A 21,242-nucleotide genomic window follows, 5' to 3' on the forward strand; every position below is an offset into this window, starting at 1 on the left:
CTCAGGTTTCCCTCTGGAATATTTGCAATTACAAATTAATTCAGAAATATAGGAATTGCCAGACCGGAGCAGACCATTGGTCTTTTTTGTTTGGTTTTCTGTACTTTGAAATTAGCTTTCTGCAGATATTTTAGCAATACTCTGTTCAGTGTTTCAGCTAGATTAGGTTACAAGGTGCTCCAGTTAATTTGGTTAGATTTGCAACTCTCATGATTCTATGCACAGTGTAAATAACTAGTTAGATACTCTGTTTCTGCAAATGTTCTTGTCAATAAACATGTTTGCTAGAACATTCTCAGAAAGTGAAAACAAAAGGGATACAGGCCAAGTGAATTCATTTTAAAATTTGGCTGTACACCTATGGAAACTTTCTGCACAGTTCCCCTACCTCCAGCACAGCATGTGTATTGTTCAGTGCTCTCTCACACCTGCAGATGCTGAAACAAAAAATTGCAAAAATGTGATTTACTTTTTATCTCTGCTGCTGTTAGTTTATTTTTTGCACTTCACTGGCTTGGATAGTTAAACTAAGCTGGTCAATTTCATTTCCTGGTTCTTAGGGACCAGTGAAAGGTGTTGATGTTTTCAGTAATGCAAGGGGGATATTTAAAGGAACACCCACATTTTTTGAGTTGCGCTTTTTTTGTTTTGTTTTTTTTAAGTGTCATGAACTTTTGTTCCCATTCGATACAACAAAACATTTTTATTGCCTGAACCTAATTTTTTTGCCCTCTGTGGGGTTGCACTAGGGTACCTGAGAGCAGAATTTTATCCTGTGAACCAGATCTTCTGTTGGTGTAACTCACTGTAACTCCATTGAAGTCAGTGAGTTACACTGATTTATACCTGCTGCAGATCGGCCTCATATTTTCATTCTGATTTTACTCTTCTTTCTGTCCAGATACTCTAGTGTGGTGCCTGAACCTGCATTATTTACTCATGCAAGAGCTCCCCTTGGACCTGGTTTGGTTTCTTTTACAATGATGTGTACATTAAATAGTTCCATTGACTTCAGCGATGTTATGACACTGTGAAACCATGACAGAGATTAAAATCAGGCTCATTAGCTGACTTCATCAGGACTGGTTGCTGCAGGATCAGGCCTGTTATGAATAGAGCATCTTAGAAATTACACTGGAGTTTTCCTTTAAATGTAAGGAGCATTGTGAGCAAACATTATGAAGAGTTTATAGGGAAGTGAAGGCTTTGAGCAAATATAGTTTGTCTTCTTTTAAGTCAGGGCAAATGCCCTTTGGGAGCTACTTAATTTAAAAAAATGTATCTAGTATCGGGAAGAGGGAAATTGCTGGTACGCTTGTAAAGAAAGTTACAGCAATATCTTTAACAATATCTTTAATGACACTTCAAAACTTATCCCCCTTAACAAATTTCTAGTGGTGTCTCTAATGCAAGCAAGATAAAGGAGCTTTCACTGAAAGTGAGTGAAAATGTTCTGTATTTTTTTCCCCCCGTGATCATTAAACTTTCAAGAGGAGTGGTGCAAGATGGTAAATGTCAGAGAATAAATCACACTTTGGCTACTTATTATTTAGGGCTGTTATATAAAAAACAAATAACCCTTTAATTTTACTTATACACTCTGTGTGTGTGTGTGTCTCTCTCTCTCTCTCTTTCATATGTACACCTATAGCAGTTTCTGTGTAAGATATGTTCCTAGAAACCTGAAAGAATTTGGTTTCTCTGTTCGTTTTTTAATCCTTAGATGGCTGTAGTTTGGAATTCCGAGTGCTACTGTAAGATTCATTACTGCAGAACATAGGGAGAGTTGAGCTTGATAGATTATGCCAGAGAATTAATGCCTCTTTGTTCTTTGATTTGTTTCTTTAAATATGGTATTTTCAGAATGAAAATGTGTATATCATACCAGATCTTGGTTTTATAGCATTTTCACTACATTGCACACAACAGGGCCATTCAGAACTTCCTCAGGATTAGACCTGGAACCACCTGTTCCAAAAGCAGTTAATCTAGAGGAGAATCTCCTTTAGGTGAAAGCAATATAGGGACTATGATACAAAGTTGATCAGTTCTGATTCCATCCAGCAGAAGATAGTGTGTGGGGGGGAGGGGTGCATTTGTGTAGACATGTGCGTGCATGCACACACACATACCAGTTCGTTACAATATGTACAAAGATAGATATATTATCCAGTAGTTGGGGCAAAGGACTGGAAGTCAAAACTCCTGAGTTCTTCAGGAGATCAGTTCACGTCTGGCTCACTGTGTCAGCTAGATGTATAAATTTTAAGGTCAGAAATGACCATATTATCAAGGTTTACCTCCTGTATAACACCAAACAAGTCATTTCCTCTTGTAACTCCTGTATTGAGCCCAGTAACTTGAGTTTGATTAAACCGTATCTTCTGGAAAGACATCCAGTCTTCAGATAAAGACAAGAGATGGAAAAGCCTCTGTGCCTCCATTTTCCCATCTGTAGAATGGAAATACATCTCTACTGTATAAGGGTGTACTGAGGCTTAAATAACACAAGTAAAGTGCTTTGAGATCTTGGGATGAGAAGCATTATATAATTGCAAAATATTGTTTTTCATAGATATTGCTGAATTTTATTAAAAATTCCTAGTAATTCAGAATTTACAGGAGGCCCATTATAGTAAGCAACCTCCAAATTTATTCCTGTACCCTGGGGCTGACGATCTAAGAAGATAAGCAACATGTAAACAGTTTGGGAGAAATATGCAATAACAAATATAGTATCTTACAGTATATGTTGGTACTCTTTGGTTGTTGTGAGTATCAGCCTATTCCAGTTGCCCCTCAGCTGCTTGCTCCTCACCTCTAGTTTCTTGTAGGTATCTCAGCAGAGGTGAGCATTGAGAAATATGGAGGAGAAGGAACTTGGCCCTATGGATAAGTTCAGGGAGGACATTATGTACATATAGGGAGACATGGGGAACAGTGCTTCATCCATTAGACCACACTCCCATCTCACTGTCGATTTCCTGGTACTGTAAATATAGAGATTAGGCCTGATCCAAATGCTGTTGGCTATGGGGAAGTTCCGCTTCAGATCCCAACTATGCAGCATGCATGTACCTATTAGGGCTGTCAAGCGATTAAAAAATTAATTGTGATTAATTGCACTGTTAATAATATAATACCATTTATTTAAATATTTTTGGATGTTTTCTGTGTTTTCAAATACATTGATTTCAGTTACAACACAGAGTACAAAGTGTACAGTGCTCACTTTATATTTATTTTTTATTGCAAGTGTTTGTATTGTAAAAAGACAAAGAAATAGTATTTTTCAATTCACCAAAGACAAGTATTGTAATGCAATCTCTTCATCATGAAAGTTGAACTTACAAATATAGAATTATGTACAAAAATACTGCGTTCAAAAATAAAACAATGTAAAATTTTAGAGCTTGCAAGTCCACTCAGTCCTACTTCTTCAGCCAGACAAGTTTTACATTTGCAGGGGATAATGCTGCCTGTTTCTTGTTTACAATGTCACCTGAAATTGAGAACAGACATTCTCATGTCACTGTTTTAGCCGGTGTCACAAGATATTTATGTGCCAGATGCGCTAAAGATTCATATGTCCCTGCATGCTTCAACCACCATTCTAGGGACATGTGTCCATGTTGATGACAGGTTCTGCTTGAAAACCGTCCAAAGCAGTGCGGACCAGGGCATGTTCATTTTCATCATCTGAGTCAGACTCCACCAGTAGATGGTTGATTTTCTTTGTTGGTGGTTCTGGTTCTGTAGTTTACATGTCGGAGTGTTGCTCTTTTAAGACTTCTGAAAGTATGCTCCCTACCTTATCCCTCTCAGATTTTGGAAGGCACTTCAGATTCTTAAATCTTGTGTTGAGTGCTCTAGCTATCTTTAGAAATCTCACTTTGGTACCTTCTTTGAGTTCTGTGAAATCTGCAGTGAAAGTGTTCTTAAAATGAACAACATGTGCTGGGTCATCATCCGAGACTGCTATAACATGAAATATATGGCAAAATGTGGGTAAAAAAGCAGGGGACATACAATTCTCCCCCAAGGAGTTCTGTCAAAAATTTAATTAACGCATTATTTTTTTTAACAACTGTCATCAGCATGGAAGCACGTCCTCTGGAATGGTGGCCGAAGCATGAAGATGCATATGAATATTTATCATATCTGGCATGTAAATACCTTGCAATGCCAGCTACAAAAGTGCTATGCAAATGCATGTTCTCACTTTTTGGTGACACTGTAAATAAGAAGAGGGCAACATTACCTCCTGTAAATGTAAACAAACTTGTTTGTCTTAGCAGTTGGCTGAACAAGAAGTAGGACTGAGTGGACTTGTAGCCTCTGAAGTTTTACGTTTTGTTTTTGAGTGCAGTTATGTAACAATCTACATTTGTAAGTTGCACTTTCAGGACAAAGAGATTGCACTACAGTACTTGTATGAGGTGAATTGAAAAATACTATTTCTTCTGTTTATCATTTTTACAGTGCAAATATTTGTAATCAAAATATACACTTTGATTTCAATTACAACACAGAATACAAGATATATATGAAAAGGTAGAAAAACATTCAAAATGTTTAATTTCCATTGGTAGTCTCCTGTTTAACAGCGCAATTAAAAGTGCGATTAATCACAATTAATTTTTTAGAGTTAATCACGTGAGTTAGTTGCAATTAATCGACAGCCCTAATACCTATATGTAAATCTTATTTTTGTATGCATGCTCATGTGCTGCAGGATCATGATACAGCCTGGGAAAGGCAGATCATCAGGAGAGCAGTCCAGGAAGGAGCTAGGAACATCTGGCATGGAGCCAATGGAGAGATGAGGCCGGTAATGGGTGGAGGGAAGTAGTTGGGAGGTCATGTGGCTTGTGGTTGGAAAGAAAGTAATGTGTGTGATGGCTTATGGCAGGGAGTTGGGAGCAAGGAAGGAGAAAAGAAGAGAAGCTGGTTATGAGTCCCTCTGTATACTACTTAGAACAGTGATCCACAAACTTTTTCACGCCCCTCTGGGAGCCATGGTCAGGTGCCAGGGCTGGGAGCAGGGCAGGGGCTGTAGTTAGGAACAAGGCTGCGGTCATGGCTTGAGCTGCGGCCAGGAGCTCGGAGACATGACTGGGGCAGGGCTGGAGCAGAGCTGGGGGCAGAGCAGGGCTGGGTGGTGCTCCCTCCCCACCCCTAATAGGGGCTGACCAGGGCCCCGCTGTGCTCCCCTAAACATTCCTCCATGGCCCCTCTAGGGGGGCGTGCCCCACAGCTTGGGGACCACTGCCTTAGAACCTAAGAATGATACTTGAGAGCGTGGAAGCCATGTACAGAGAATATTGTCCTAGCCAGATCCACTTCAAAGAAAGCGGATTAATCATCTAAGACCCTCTGTGGTTTTTCGGGGCTCCATCCTTTCCTTCTCCCCATCTCTGCCAGTTCCAGGGACTGTAGTTGTTGTTAATAATAACAAAATTGTTTCCGCTGCTGCCCCCAAGTCCTGAGGAAACTTGCGGTAGCTGCAGTTTGGAATGCCCATCTGCAGCCAGCTAGGAATCAGGGCAAAAAAGTGTGCGTGCATATTCATGCATTCTCTGCTAGGTTTCTAACGCTGTGATCTAGAACTGGTCCCCTCCCAGATTTTGCACCATGTTTTTCCACTGTTGGGCAGAGCACTTGTCTGATTGATTGCTGTGTCTGCTATGAAATGTCAGCAGGAATTCCGGAAAACACTGAATGCAAACCTGTTTATTAGTGAACACTCCCAAATGAAGTTTTATATCAAATACACCCTTGTTTAATAGGATGCTAATAGCTTTTCTTTGTTAGCCCTGTATATTTTTATAGATTGAATCATGATCGGACAGGGAATCTGAATATGCTGAGCCATAAAAGCAGAGAGGGCTTTTAGACTCTAAAAGAAAATAAGAGCATGAAGACTTTTAATCTCTTTCCTGGCACTATGATTGTTAATCAGTTATTTAATTAGAAATTAGTGAATTAAAACCAGTGAGTCAAATACATCCCTGGAGGTACTGTAATTCCTTAGAACAGGTGGACTTACCCTGGGAGTGAATATGGCCCACACTTTCAAGTTTCAAGGATACCACTGAGGTAGACACTAGTTCCTTTTGTGCAATTGAAAGAACTGTCAACATAAACCACCTCTAAAATTCCTTATCTGCAACACCTTGATTGGAGAAAGGATAGGCTTGTGGTCAAGGCACTGGCCTGGAAAAATCTGGGTTCAATTCCCGACTGTCACAAATTCACTGTGTGACCTTGGGCAAGTTACTTAATTTCTGAGTCTCCCCTTCCCATCTGTAAAATGGAGATAATGATCTTTCCTTTCTCCCATCCTTTGGCTTATCTATTTAGACTGTAAACTCTTTGGGGAAGAGACTGTCTCTAACTAGTGCATATACAGCACCGAGCATGATGATGCCCCGATTTCATGTGGCTCTGTTGTAATGCAAATAATAGCTAAAAATGAAAGAAACTTGCTAATGTGAGGTACATTTTCCATAATGGAGTTGAAGTTTGCACCTGCAAAATGCCATGAGTAAATCCCACATGTCCCATGGAAATCTGGGAATTGTGAATCAGCTGTTCCCAATTGGGTGGATTTAATTGCTGCCTTAGCCCTATGTTGGCCCTCTGCTTTGGGGAGAATTTCACTAAGCTGTGTGCACGTTTACTTAACTGTTGCAATCCTTGTAATAATGTCTGTAAATGATGTGCACACATTTTTGCGTGTGTGTGCATTCATTTTGCATTTACAAACCCCAAACACAAATGCTGATGAGTCTAGCAGCTCATGTCAACAGGGAGACTGTATTAGACTAAGTGAGGGATGGAGCCAATAAAAATGACTTAACAAGACAGCCTCAATGACTCTTGCCTTTTTTTCCCCCTTCCCCCTCCATGGGATTTCTTGACAGTGATGGGTTGCTGTTGACTTTGGCCTCTTTTGGCCTGTGCTGATTTCTAAAGTCAATATGGCCTTTTAAACTAAAATATCCAAACAGAACACACCTGATTTATTTTCCCTATTCCCACACCCCACCCAACCACAGTGTCTGTTGCTGGTTTAGGGTGTTGAAAAAGCAACGAGCACATAGCAGTGGGTGGAGTCTTTGAGCTCCTTGCTTTGTGATTTACTTTTTCACTGGGCTTTTATGAACAAACTCTTTTTGCAAAAAGAAAAGGAGTACTTGTGGCACCTTAGAGACTAACAAATTTATTTGAGCTTAAGCTTTCGTGAGCTACAGCTCACTTCATCTGAGCTGTAGCACACGAAAGCTTACACTCAAATAAATTTATCTCTAAGGTGCCACAAGTACTCCTTTTCTTTTGGCGAATACAGACTAACACGGCTGCTACTCTATCTTGAGTTGTTTTTATTCTGATTTCTTTTTTTCTCCAAATATGATTGTAAAGAAAACTGAAGGGAACCAAACAAGGTTAGCACCATGCATTTCTGCAGCCTCTTGACAATGTTTAAGAAGTGTGGATGGCTTTGTGATTAAGGCACAGTTCTGAGACTGGGGTATTCATGGCTCTGCCACAGACTGTGTAAGACCTTTGACCAGTCATGGGAGAAACCAGTGTGCTGATTTCCCTTGAAAATCTGGCCCTTCATTTCTCTGTGCTGTCTTTCATGTCTAATTACATGGTGAGTTCTTTGGGACAAGCACTGTTTCTTACATATATATGTACAGTGCCTAGCACTATCTAAGGTAATTATATACCCCCCGTTACCATAATAATGAGGGCCTCACTCTTTAGTATGTATATCCTCAACGTTCTGTAGTATATATATCCTCACAACGCTCTCAGAATAGGGAAGTACTTATACCCGTTTTACAGCTGGGGAACCTGAGGTTCGGATAAATAAGTGACATGCCCAAGGTCTCTCAGAAAATCTAGGGCAGAACAGAGAATTGAACCAAGTCTCCCCAAGTCCCCATTGGACCATCCTTGCAATAGGGCCCATATCTCAGTTGTAACTTGTAGGTTCTATTGTAATGTGAATAATTAATAACACCACTGTGTTTTGGTGTTAATTGGATTCCACTGAAACCCACTTTCAATTTTAGCTAAGTTTTTTGTGCAGGAATTTCACTGTCTATTTTTAAATGAGCCCCAAAGTTTGAACTCCTTTGTGGATTTAGAAGGTGTGCAGAAGGGGAGCCCTGCTCTCACAGGAACTTTTGAGACCCACCAGATCAAGGCTCTCTTGCTGCAGAGACTAGCAAGGCCATAGGAGGGATGTGTGACCATGAGATATGTGAGAGGTGAACTGCGGGAAGAAATGGAGGGGGCAGTGGGAAGGCTTCTATCCAAATAGTGAATTTTAAGCACTTGGCCCTTTGCTGGGCCCCTCTGTCTGCCCAGGGCCCCTGCGCGCGCACACCCTCTATGCCTCCATGGTCCTGCATCCACCTTCTGTGCCTTTTCTCCCCTGCCCTATTCCATGCTAACTCTCTTTTGTCCTCCAGAGGTCCCCGCATGCCCTGAATCACCCCTCCGTGTCTCACCATTGCCATTCCTCCTCCTCCTGCCTCCCCAGAACCCATAGGGCACTACTCCACGTGTGTACCCTCACCCCGCTCTCCAGCTCCCTCCCCTGGTTCATGTCCCTCCCATAGTATTGCCAACCCTACATGTTCAAAAACCAGAAGATTGTTTAAATATCATGACATTTTATTTATTTTATGTATATGGTTTGTTTTCTTTGCCTTTTGGTTTCTGAGCCATTAGGGTGCACTCAAGTCACATTTTCAAGCTTTTCTCTGCAACCATGAGGGCTAGAAATTTAACTTAATTTTTAAATGAAAGCGGATATGCTCACATAATCACATGACTCTGGGAGCTGGGGCTTTAAGAAAAAAGAACCAGCTATTGTCAGACGTGCGATAAAATCATAAGAGTTGGTCACACTGCCTTCTGTATCATGTCCTTTCCCAGATTTGTGCCTCTTCACATTTCCCTTTCGTCTTCTATTCTGAAGTCCAGGCCCTAGCCCATCACCTACCCCCCACCCTGCCCCATCTGGCTCAGTCTACCAGCTGAATTCAGCTTATGTTCATAAACCTTTCTCTGTATGCACTTAACAACCCCAGCCCCAACCCTCTCAAAACCAGTAAAAGGCCCCTTGCCTCAACAGGGCCAATGAGTATCTTGGCCAATCATTTTAGGGATATAATTTAATAATATCTAGCTCTTATAGAGTGACTTACAAAGTATCATTATCTCCATTTTACAGATGGGGAAACTGAGACATGGGAGACGAAGTGACTTGCCTGAGGTCACCCAGCAGGCCAGTGGCCGAGGCGGGAATAGAATCCAGGTCTCTTTAGTCAGTTCCATTGATCTATCTGCTGGGCCAGAATAAATAACCTCTGCTTTTCCAAGCATCAACTAAAGGCGCATTTTCAGAACACCCTCACTTTAAAAGTCCTGCTTTGATATTTACTAAACTTCCCATGAGGGGATACAGTGTGCAGAATTTCAGGAGATTCAACTTCTTTGTAGGGTTCTTAGAGGCGGGGTGTGAGAGAGAGTGAGAGCGTCCAGGAATTTTATTATCTGATGCAGCTCCTGCGAATGTCAATGGAATGACTTCTGTTGACATTAGCGGGAACAAGATCCAGCCCACAAAGGGGAGCTAGCTTTAGTCTTAACCAGGGCCAGCTCCAGGCACCAGCGTTCCAAGCAGGTGCGTGGGGCGGCAGTCCCTCCGGCCGCGGCGGCAATTCGGCAGCAGCTTCTCTGCGCCGCCCACTGCAGTGGCAAATCGGCAGCAGCTTCTCCCCTTTGCCGTCTGCAGCGGCAGTTTTTTTCAGTGCTTGGGACGGCAAAAACTGGAGAGCCGGCCCTGGTCTTAACTGTGGACCAGCTTGCAATCCCCTTTCTCTCCCCACGCCAGCAAGCATTAAGTATTATTGTTATTGGTTCATTGCACTTGCATTCACTGGAAATGCAGCCCAAATAAAGAGACCAAGCTAATGATTCCCTAGAACAGTAGTTTTCAAGCTGTTGTCTGCAGATCCCTGGGTATCTGCAGGCTATGTCTGATTTCCAAAGGGATCCGCACCTCCATTTGAAATTTTTTATGGGTCCGCAAATGAAAAAAGGTTTGAAAACCACTGCCCTTAAGCAAACCCTTCCAGCTGCTGTTGGCAGGTGATTGGTGTGAGGCATGATTAATAGGCAGCGATTTTGAAAGGGGGTACAGCTAGCAGCAGGATGCAGGAAGCTTGGGTTTTTTCGCTGCTTTACTTTTGACACTTCTGGCCTGATGAGTTAGAGCTTTTCTACTGTGGCCGTTAACTGTGGTCCCACTGCCTGGCCCATCTAGAAAACCCCAAGCAGGAAACAAAATGGAGAGCCCCCTAACTGTTTCTCTCCCCCTGCAATACCAGACAGATGTTGCATGCTGTGTGAACCTGCTGCTGCTCTCAGTGAAGTCCATGGCAAAACTCACACTGGCTTTCATGACAGTAAATCAGGTCCTCTGATCTAGCGTTTCATGATGAGTTAGCATAGGGAGCGTGCTTCTTGTGACCATGTCTTGTACGGGTTAGTGATTGCTAAATGCTTGTTGAGAGAGAGGAGAAGGTAACCCCATACACATAGCCAAAGCCGACTGTGAATGCCCCTGAAAATGCCACCAGATGTTACCATTGGCATCCCTGCTTGCTCCAGCTCATTACAAATGCACAGCATGTGCCCTTCAGGGCTACTTCACTGTCTGCTTGACTTTTCCTGGCTCCCCCTCTCTCTCCATATAGGTCACTAGCATCAGCAACCAGTTTGGCAGCTCTCAATGGCCAGCTGAAAGCACCTCATTTGTAAAACCTGTTGCATGTTTCAAAGGATGAGAGCATTTTGTATATGCTGATCTGCAGTGAATTTGCAAAGGAATTGCACATTTCCTGCCCGAGAAAAGAAAATGTGAGTGTGTGTGAGAGAGAGAGAGAGCTAACAGTTAAACAGTTTTACTAAAGTTTTAGCTAATAAACTACAAGTGTTAAGTGCTACAGCATATACAGTGGCTTGCCTAGAATCTCATTCTCAATAAATTAAATATTTTTAGGGAGAGAGAAATAGAGATGTGAACCAAAACCCACCTCTGAGTTTGCTACTCACCCCGCTCTCTGTGATTGGCTGAAATTGATGCTAAATTTAATCACCTTGCACTCTGGGAAATTTTGGATTTGGATCTGGATTTTAACACTCCTACTTCAGAAGTGTCCAGGTCAGGGGTTTGTTTTGTTCATATTGCCCTCTCAGTACATAGGAGAGGGAGATGGGCCCTGAATCAAAACCATGTCACTAAACTTTGGATGTGGATTCCAACATAGTGACTTGTGCCTATCATACCTCTAATACATGTAGAACCATGGTGAGCAATAATTTTTGCAGGGGGCCACTCCATGAATTTTGGTACGTCATCACAGGCTCCATATTTCTACTATATTAATTAATGGAGGGGGTGTGGGGAGGGGAGTTTTGGTGCAGGAGGGAGCTCTGGGCTGGTGCGGAGTGTTGAGGTGCAGGTGAGGGGTGTGGGCTCTGGGAGCGAGTTTGGTGCAGGATGGGGGCTCCTGCCTGGGACAGGGGATTGGGGTGCAGGAGGGGGGTCCGGGAGGGAGTTTGGGTGCAGGAGGGAGCTCTGGGCTGGTACAGAATGTTGAGGGTGCAGGAGAGAGTGAGGGAGTTTGGTACAGGAAGGGGTTCTGACCTGGGGCAGGGGGTTGGGGTGCGGAAGGGGGTGCGAGGTGCAGGCTCTGGCTGATAGGCACTTACCACAGGTGGCTCCTGGCCTGCAGCGCAGCAGGGCTCAGGCAGGCTGTCTGCATGCTATGGCCCCATGCTGCTTCTGGAAGCGGCTGCTGCTGGCACGTCTCTGCGTGCCCCTTGGGGGGGAGGGGGCAGCGGGTCTCTGTGCACTGCCTGCAAGCACCACCACCGCAGCTCCCATTGGCCAGTTTTCGGCCAATGGGAGATGTGAGGACGGTGCTGGGAGTGGGGTCAGCACTCGGAGCTGCCTTCCAGGGGTGCGCAGTGACCTGCCAGCAGCAGCCCGGCTGCTTCTGGGAGCAGCGTGGGGCCACAGCAGGTAGGCAACCTGCCTGAGTGCCCTGCTGCGCCGCGGGACTTTTAGTGGCCAGCAGATCGCGAGGGAGAAGCCAAAGAGCCTGGTGGGCTGGACAGAAATGTTAGATGGGCCAGATCCAGCCCGCGGGCCATATTTTGTCCACCCCTGATGTAGAAGTAAGGGGAGATATTCCACTGTGTGAAATATCCCTAAAATAGTTCCATTCCTAGGGTCAGATCCTGCAGTAAAGGATTTTTCAAGGAAGATTAGGGTGCACAGAATCATGCCTTTAGAGTGTAAAATAGGATATCAGTTTGGGGCACTCGGTAAGTGATCAATAATGCTGAAGTATGCAATATGTGTTTCTATCATGTGTAACTTGAGAAGGTATCGTTATTAAACAATTTGATCGTCTTTAGACCAGAAATTGTAGAGTGATCTGGCCTGTAAAATGATGTAACTGGATGTTTTAAGATAACTGCTGATTCTTTTTGTTTGATTCTACTTTTTTGTTTCAGATGAGACTCCAATTATAGCTGTAATGGTGGCCCTATCTTCCCTGCTAGTCATAGTATTTATAATTATTGTGCTGTACATGTTAAGGTAAGAAACACTTGTCACTAATGTCCCATAACGGAAGTGAGTGTTATGTTTTCAGTCTCCTTAAGCTAATTAACACACAGTATTAAGCAGATGGCTTGCAGCTACGCTATCTTGGGCCTTTTGTTCTGTTTCCTAAGCTAAGCAGGGTTGGCTTAGACAGTATTTAGAAGGGAGGCCTCCAAGGGCTGTGCAGGTAGTGTGCTAGTAATTGGGTATGTGACGCTTTTCCCTCTGGATCAGTGTAAAGCAAACCCTCACCCTAAAGGTAGGAGGTGCTGTGCTACTAAAGATGGATTCTTTGAGATTATAGGTCCTGACTCCTTGTGCCATTAAGTCTGTTGATACTTTTTGCAAAGGTAAGGGTGCTACAGATCAAATTCTGTTTTGGATAGCGATACTCATTAACTAAAATCCCTCCGCATTTAGAGCTGGAAATTTTTTTTTTTTTTTTTTGTCACTTCAACCTTGATTCAAAGCCTATTGAAGCCAGTGGGAGTCTTTCTATTGACTTCAATGAGTTCTGCATCAGGCCTTGAAACAGTGGCCCCATTCTGCACTAGAGGTGAGTGCATTTAATCAGTGTGTGAAGTGGTGTCTCTGATCTGGAAAAAGGTTTGGAATCCTTCAACCTGAAAGATGCTGTAGACATGATATATTCTGATATTAGTAAGGCTTTTAACACAGTGCCACATGACATTTTCATAAGCAAATTAGGAAAATGTCAACATGAAATTACTAGGTGTACAGTTGGTTGAAAGACTGGACTCAGAGTAATTATCAGTGGTTTGCTGTCCGACTGGGAGGTCAACTTGGAGTGAGTGTTTGTTCACCTCCAGTAAACATTTTATTTAATTACCAGAATGCTTAGTTGATTTAAAAAAAAAAAAAGCAATTTCCTTTGGTGATGGGAAAATTCCCTTCATCTCTTGGCTTGGGCCCAGTGCAGCCCCGATGGAAGTAAATGGGAGTTTTGCCTTTGATTTCAGCATGAGCATGATTTGGGCCCTGGCCACATGGAACTTCAGACAACTGTTAGCTCTTATAAAGCAATGTCAGTAGCCTCTCTCTTTCCCGCCACTTACAGGCCTTGATTCAGCAAGTAGTCAACCCTAAGGGCATGGTTACACTGGAAACTTCAAAGCACTCCCACAGCAGCATTTTGAAGTGCGAGTGTGGTCGCGCAAGAGGGGATTAGCTCATTAGCCCACAAGGGGATTAGCTCAGAGTGCTGGGAGCCTGTCCACACTAATGCCTAAAAGCGCTCAGACTTGCTGCACTCAGGGGGGTGATTTTTCACACCCCTGAGCTAGCAAGTTAGAGCGCTATAAAATATAAGTGTAGCCAAGCCCTAAGCCAATGGGACTTAAACATGTTCTTGAACTAAATATTTTGTTGAATAGGAATTAATTTAAGCATGTATTTAAGTGTTTTGCTGAATCAGGCCACAGAACATATACTTCTGGGGTACTCCGTTCTTAATGCCTGTCATTCTCACTCACCTCTTCATTAAGCTTCTAGAATCCTTTGAATCTCAGCTGGTTGAAGATTAGATGTGTGTCTGTGTTAGGGTTTTCTATAGCTCCTATCACCATAGTATCTAAGCGCATGTGATGTTAATGAGCGTGTGATGGTGAATTCATGAAGGTTTCAGAAAGGGAAATGTTGCAGCTTCTCAGCTCTTCTCAGCACTAGGGCTTCTGGCCTCCAATGGGGTCAACAGGCATTGTCAGCTGATTTCTGCAGAAGCAAATTTGCTCAGCCATTTCCTACCAGATGCCACAAGTGTCTGCTCAACTATGGTACAGATCCCCAAGACAGCTGTTCTGAAGCTTGGTAATAACAGATGTATGCCTGAAGAGGCCACACTGTGAATATGGAGGTCACTCTGTGAATGGGAACAGAGCCCTGCTTCTGGGTTGTGCTGTTAATGACTAGATATGTGAACTAGTGGTCTGAGCACCAAATCGGGAGCCAGGAACTCCCCAGTGTTAATCTTAGTTCTGCCACTGACACACTCTCTGACCTTGGCCTCTCTTTCCTTGTGTGTAAAATAAGGAAAATCCTACTTCCTACAGTGCATGGGGACAGTGAATCTTACATCCAAATTCTATCCTAAGTTACAACCTGTATGACCCCAATAAATTCCTTCAAAGATGTAAAGTACTCAGGACTGGATGAGAGGTAGTATTGTTATTTATAAGATACCTCAAAATAACTGTGACTCCAAGATTAAAAGCTGTTGAGCAGCAAGGGGGAGAAGAAACACATAGTGAAACCCCTCAGACAGAGACAAACACCTACAAGATCTCTGTCAAGCTTTCTTAGAACTACAATACCCACCTGCAGAAGTAAAGAAACAGATTGATAGAGCCAGAAGAGTTCCCAGAAGTTACCTACTACAGGACAGGCCTAACAAAGAAAATAACAGAACGCCACTAGCCATCACCTTCAGCCCCCAACTAAAACCCCTCCAACGCATTATTAAGGATCTACAACCTATCCTAAAGGATGACCCAACACTCTCACAAATCTTGGGAGACAGGCCAGTCTTTGCCTACAGACAGCCCCGCAACCTGAAGCAAATACTCACCAACAACCACATACCACACAACAGAACCACTAACCCAGGACCTTATCCTTGCAACAAAGCCCGTTGCCAATTGTGCCCACATATCTATTCAGGGGACACCATCACAGGGCCTAATAACATCAGCCACACTATCAGAGGCTCGTTCACCTGCACATCCACCAATGTGATATATGCCATCATGTGCCAGCAATGCCCCTCTGCCATGTACATTGGTCAAACTGGACAGTCTCTACGTAAAAGAATAAATGGACACAAATCAGATGTCAAGAATTATAACATTCATAAACCAGTCGGAGAACACTTCAATCTCTCTGGTCACGCAATCACAGACATGAAGGTCGCTATCTTAAAACAAAAAAACTTCAAATCCAGACTCCAGCGAGAAACTGCTGAATTGGAATTCATTTGCAAATTGGATACTATTAATTTAGGCTTAAATAGAGACTTGGAGTGGCTAAGTCATTATGCAGGGTAGCCTGTTTCCTCTTGTTTTTTCCTACCCCCCCCCCCCAGATGTTCTGGTTTAACTTGGATTTAAACTTGAAGAGTGGTCAGTTTGGATGAGCTATTACCAGCAGGAGAGTGAGTTTGTGTGTGTATGGGGGTGGGGGGGATGTGAGAGAACCAGGATTTGTGCAGGAAATAGCCCAACTTGATTGTCATGCACATTGTGTAAAGAGTTGTCACTTTGGATGGGCTATCACCAGCAGGAGAGTGAATTTGTGTGGGGGGGTGGAGGGTGAGAAAACCTGGATTTGTGCTGGAAATGGCCCAACCTGATGATCACTTTAGATAAGCTATTACCAGCAGGACAGTGGGGTGGGAGGAGGTATTGGTTCATATTCTCTCTGTATATATAAAGTCTGCTGCAGTTTCCACGATATGCATCTGATGAAGTGAGCTGTAGCTCACGAAAGCTTATGCTCTAATAAATTGGTTAGTCTCTAAGGTGCCACAAGTACTCCTTTTCTTTTTGCGAATACAGGCTAACACGGCTGTTACTCTGAAACCTGTCATAGTGAAACTTGGGCATATTTCTCACCCAAATAAATCAATCTTAGCTGATCTCCTCGGATGGGCAGCTTCTGATTTTCTGAACTCTCTCCTTCGTTAGGTTTAAGAAATACAAGCAAGCTGGGAGCCATTCCAACTCATTTCGCTTGTCCAATGGTCGAACAGATGACACAGGTGAATCTTTGCCTTCCATTCTCTATGATCCCCCACCCCTGCCCATCCCAGAGAGAATTTGAATTTTGTCTTCCTCTAGGGACTAGTTCATATAACGGGTTAATGAGTTTGCTTCAGCTGCTCAGTTGGTGACATTTTCCATAAGCTCAGGCAGTAGGGACTTGGGCTGTTAAAACTGAAAGTCCTGAGTTCAAATTTTGCTGGGTTGGTTATAAAAGACTCAAGGAGCTCATTTGTTAGCTTAACACAGAGAAGGTTGAGAAATGACTTGATCAATCTACAGGTATCTACATGGGGAGCAGAAACTTGATAATAGAATGCTTGCCAATCTAGCAAACAAAAGTATAACAAGAAACACTGCCTGGAAGTTGAAGCTAGACACATTCAGACTTAGAAATAGGCTGCAAACATTTAACAGTGAGAGTAATTAACTATTGGAACAACCTATCAAGGGTTGTGGTGGATTCTCTGTCACTAGCAATTTTTAAATCAGGGCGCAATGTTTTTCTAAAAGAACTTGCTCTAGTTCAAACAGGAATTAATTCAGGGAAGTTCTCTGGCCTGTGTTATACAGTAGGTCAAACTAGATGATCACAGTGGTCTCTTCTGGGTTTATAATCTATATATAATGGTACTAAGTGGAGCACCTCTTGTAGTTTTCATTAAACTGGTACAGCTGTCCCGCAGTTTTTGGAGTAAATTACTTTGTCCCCTTTTCTACTGGGATGAAAAAAAATGTTGGTTTCCATGTATTGTAGAGATGAATTTGTTTATAAAATATAGCTATACTTCCACTATTCCTCATTGTGCTTGGCTGCAGCTAAACCAAGCTTAGCTGGTTAGCTATTGCATGGGAATCCTCCAAAGAAAAGCTAAATATTTCTTCCTTCTGAGCCATCCCTGCACCAAATACCCCTGGAAGGCTGTTTGGCTCAAGGTGTCGCATTGCCTGCTAGAGCCTGTGGGTTAGTTGACTACATCTCCATATGAAGAATCAATGGCAGAAGTCAGTTCATTTTATGGTAGTTAGGTGCAGTCTTCAGGCTCCTGGGAAGTTGTCTGTGCTGCCCTCAGTTGGGTAAAAGTTTGGGCACTGAAAAATATGCGTGCACACATTTTCACAGAATTTTTTTTTTTTTAAATTTTGATCAGCTCTGAGATGGTTTCATTCTGCTTGTTTGCAAAATTGAACTGGTTGATTTTCCAAAGTTTTGCATGGAATCGTTTACCTAAGATGACATTTCTCAAGTTTTGAAATAAACTGAACGTTTTAAAAAAAAATGTAAAAAACCACAACTCTCTGCCTAAACCAACTGATCAAAATTAGCAGTAACTCTCCCCTAAATGAGAACAAAACCCAAAGTGGGAAAATTGAAATCCCGAAGATGTCAAGAAAATCAAAATATTGTCTTTTTTTTTTTTTTTTAAAAAAGGCTCTTTTGCACTAATCTTTTTTTATTTGAAATAATTTCAAGCAGCTCTACACACTTTGCAGGTTTGATACTGCAAAGACTGGTGCTCGAGCTTATCTTTACACACTGTGAATAGTCTTATTGACTGACTTCAATAGGACTACTCAGTGCATAAAGGTAAGCCTGCGGTCTCCGAGGTACTGCTGCAGCACAAAGAACAATAATAATTGTCTACGTCTTTTCAGGTTTAGGACAAAAGTGATATCTGGCATCACCTTACATAGGAGCTGAGTGTGAGAATATAGGCTATCCTGAGTTAGAAAGGACACCCTCATTTCTCAAACATCAGTTTGAGAAGTAATTTTGTGGCAAGCTGCAATGGGGGGGAAAATTGATCTTATCCGCCTTTTCACTTGTTTATGATGTATGGAAGGCCTGAAAGGGTGGTGGCGGCGGTGTCACGGTTACAGTAGAGTCTGGAGGCCCCCGCCCAAGATCTGGACCCCGTTGGACGAGACACTGTACAAACCCAAGACTCTGAGGTGACTGGAGAAATAGTGACATTATGGCACCACAAATATCAATAGGCAGAAAGCTAGACAACTGAGGGGGGAAGAGATTTACAGGCAGTACAGTGATTTTTTTTCTCTCATGAAATATTTTCCTGAAAAGCAATTTTTTTCTATTTTCAATTTAAAACTTTCTTTTAATTTTTTAGGTTTTCATTAAACAAAAAAAGGGGGTGTGTTTTGTTTTGTTTTTACAAAATCAAACTTGTTTTTTAAAAATTTCCATTTAGTTGAAAAGGGGTTTTCCCTTGAAAAAAACATTCCAGTGGAAAATGTATGACCACCTATAATAATCAGACAGTTGAAAATTCCTCTTCAGTTTTGTTAATACCTGTTTAAGTCCTGTGACCAACATTTTGGAGAAAAGACATCTTTGTTAAAGTTCCAACAGCCCCTACTGCTTCAATTCAAGGATAAGAGCTGGATAAACCTCTGAGAGACCTTTCAGGAGGTCATCCAGCAAAACCAGGGGAGACCAGCGTAGATGTTTCTGATATTTCTAATCTAAAAAAAATTCAGAAAAAACACACCCTGTTTTATTTTTAAAAATCTTCAACGCTTATTTTTTTCCATCCTAAGGTGTCAAAAAAAGGTTACAAGCCCAATTTTAAAAGTCCATTGCAAGTCCCTTTTAAGGCACATGACTGAGAGTCATGACACCTGGCTTCCCTTCCTTTCTCTGCAGTTGACTTGCTTTGTGACTTTGGGCCAAAAGTTACACAGTTGGGTGCCTGAAGTGGTCACCTAAATAAGAGCTGTAATGTGTGCTCTGCGCCTCCGACTTCTGTTTAGGTCCTTGAACTTAAGCGCATCTGCATGGTATCAGAATACCTTTCAGTAGCACATTAAGCCTAAAAATCAGCCTCTGTTTATTTTGATGCTTAAGGTCTCGGCTGTATAAGAAACTTTATACTGGTATAAACTAAGCTGTGAATTTAAATTGCTATGCTTACACAGATATAACCCCCATGTGGCCACTCCTACTCTGATGTGAGGGCCTTTTTTTGGCTTAGCTAATGTTGCTTGGAAAACAGTTTCTGCATAACCAAAAAAAGCTACTCTTCTACCAGAGTGCGTATTTCCATGTGGGAGAGTTGTAAAAGTAGAGTCTATAGTATGACTGATAAAACTTTCCCACACAGACAAGGCCATAGTATGAGTGACTTAACTTCAGGTATCCAGGGTCGAAAATTTAGCCTTGATTGTACTCTGTTGTAGTTCTTTAAAATGGGAACAATAATATCCACCCCACAGGGATGTTGAAAGAGTTACTTGGTTAATGTTTGCAAAGCATTGACATCCTTGCATGGCCGATCCTGTAGAAGGAGCAAAGGATAACTGTCATTCTGTCAGAGATGCAAAGTTGTCCTGAAAATTTATCAAACATAATACAGGAGTTCCCTTCGCTCAGCTTTGCCAGGACGATGCCAGTGGAGAAATGAACACCGTTGTAATAGCGTGTGTGATATTGCAGAGCCTCAGAGCATGCCACTGCTTGCCCGATCTCCCAGCACCAACAGGAAGTACCCGCCACTACCTGTGGATAAATTGGAAGAGGAGATTAACCGACGAATGGCAGACGACAATAAGCTCTTCCGGGAAGAATTCAACGTGAGTGCTTTGTTGATCCCTCTCTTCTGAACGCTGTTCAGTCATGCCAGGGGATTGCACTGGCTTGAACAATGAAAGGGGTGTTTTGTTTACCTGGTAGAAGTACTTACTGTAGCAGATTGAGCCAAACCAGTCCAGACTGCCATTCACCTCTTAAGCTAATCAAGACAGTTTCTCTGTAGCTCTGCAAAGCAAGCAATGTTAGATGTGGTTACAATATTGTAACCAATCTATTGCCCGTTAGGAACTTCACAGTTGTTGCTATGCTGCATGCCAAGGCCACCCAGAACTTCACAGTTACAAGGATAGAATTCTCATCCTCCTGTCTCCTTAGCACAGGCCCCAACTGCTTGAGCTGAAAGGGTAGCTGTTGGAGGTATAGGGCCTATGACCTACAGTGGGGCAGTCTGATCTTATCCAGCGGGCGGCAGTGGTGCACAGACACACTAACCAGTTTTTTAAGGAACAAGTAGGTTGATACATTTCTGGCTGGGCAACATGGGTCAGAAATAGTGAAGAGGGTGTCCCTCCCTTGAAAGAGTACCCTGTTTATGTGGCTGTCGTTCACCCGCCCAGCTGCTCTGGATCAACAGGGCTGCCAGCTTTCCCCAACTTGACCTGCTTGAGCCCCTTCCAGATTCCTTCACTCCCTCTTCCCCTGCATCTTCCTGTTTCCTTTGTTAAAATAAGTCCCTGCATTATTTATTTAAACCCAGGACTTGACAATAATTGTATTTCCATTGGGGGTTCCTCCTTCTCTGTACCATTTGCAGCACTGTTCAGTGTTAGCCATGATGGGATGATTACATGAATGAAGAAGTGTAATTGTGCTGATAAGACAAGATAATGAATAGGTCTCTGTTTCCAGTAATAGGAGTCCAGCTTCAGAAGAGCTGGCCCTGGAGCATCACAAGTGGGATTCCATATTATCTGGGCCTGTAAAGAACTAACGGAAAGCAAGCCATGTCTAGTGATTAGACCGTGGGACTGAGAGTGAGCAGATGTGGAGTCTATTCCCAACTCTGCCCCCTAACTCTGAGTGACCTTGGACAAGTCCCTTCAGCCTTCTGTGTTTCTGTGTATCCACCTGCAAAGCAGAGATAAGAACACCCACTGTACCCCACAGAAGTGGATGAGACTTAATTCACTATTGTTTAGAAAATATTTAGAGACTGACT

The 21,242-nt window shown here is 42.7% G+C and overlaps 1 protein-coding gene across 6 annotated transcripts in view; it reads left to right on the forward strand.

Annotated features, from left to right (window-relative positions):
- Nucleotides 1–21,242, forward strand: part of PTPRA (protein tyrosine phosphatase receptor type A) — a 259,596-nt gene that overhangs the window by 204,958 nt on the left and 33,396 nt on the right. For 4 of the 6 annotated variants that reach the window (XM_073342931.1, XM_073342934.1, XM_073342932.1 and 1 more), the window contains 3 exons: nucleotides 12,610–12,694; nucleotides 16,399–16,472; nucleotides 19,865–20,064. In XM_073342931.1, the coding sequence (XP_073199032.1) occupies nucleotides 12,610–12,694; nucleotides 16,399–16,472; nucleotides 19,865–20,064 (359 nt within the window). Of the gene's footprint in view, nucleotides 1–12,321; nucleotides 12,418–12,609; nucleotides 12,695–16,398; nucleotides 16,473–19,864; nucleotides 20,065–21,242 lie in introns of all 6 variants that reach the window. The other 2 variants (XM_073342939.1, XM_073342933.1) reach the window with 2 other exon arrangements.

The sequence above is a fragment of the Lepidochelys kempii genome, chromosome 4 (genome assembly GCF_965140285.1).
Source record: "Lepidochelys kempii isolate rLepKem1 chromosome 4, rLepKem1.hap1, whole genome shotgun sequence".
NCBI classification, from domain to species: Eukaryota; Metazoa; Chordata; order Testudines; family Cheloniidae; genus Lepidochelys; species Lepidochelys kempii.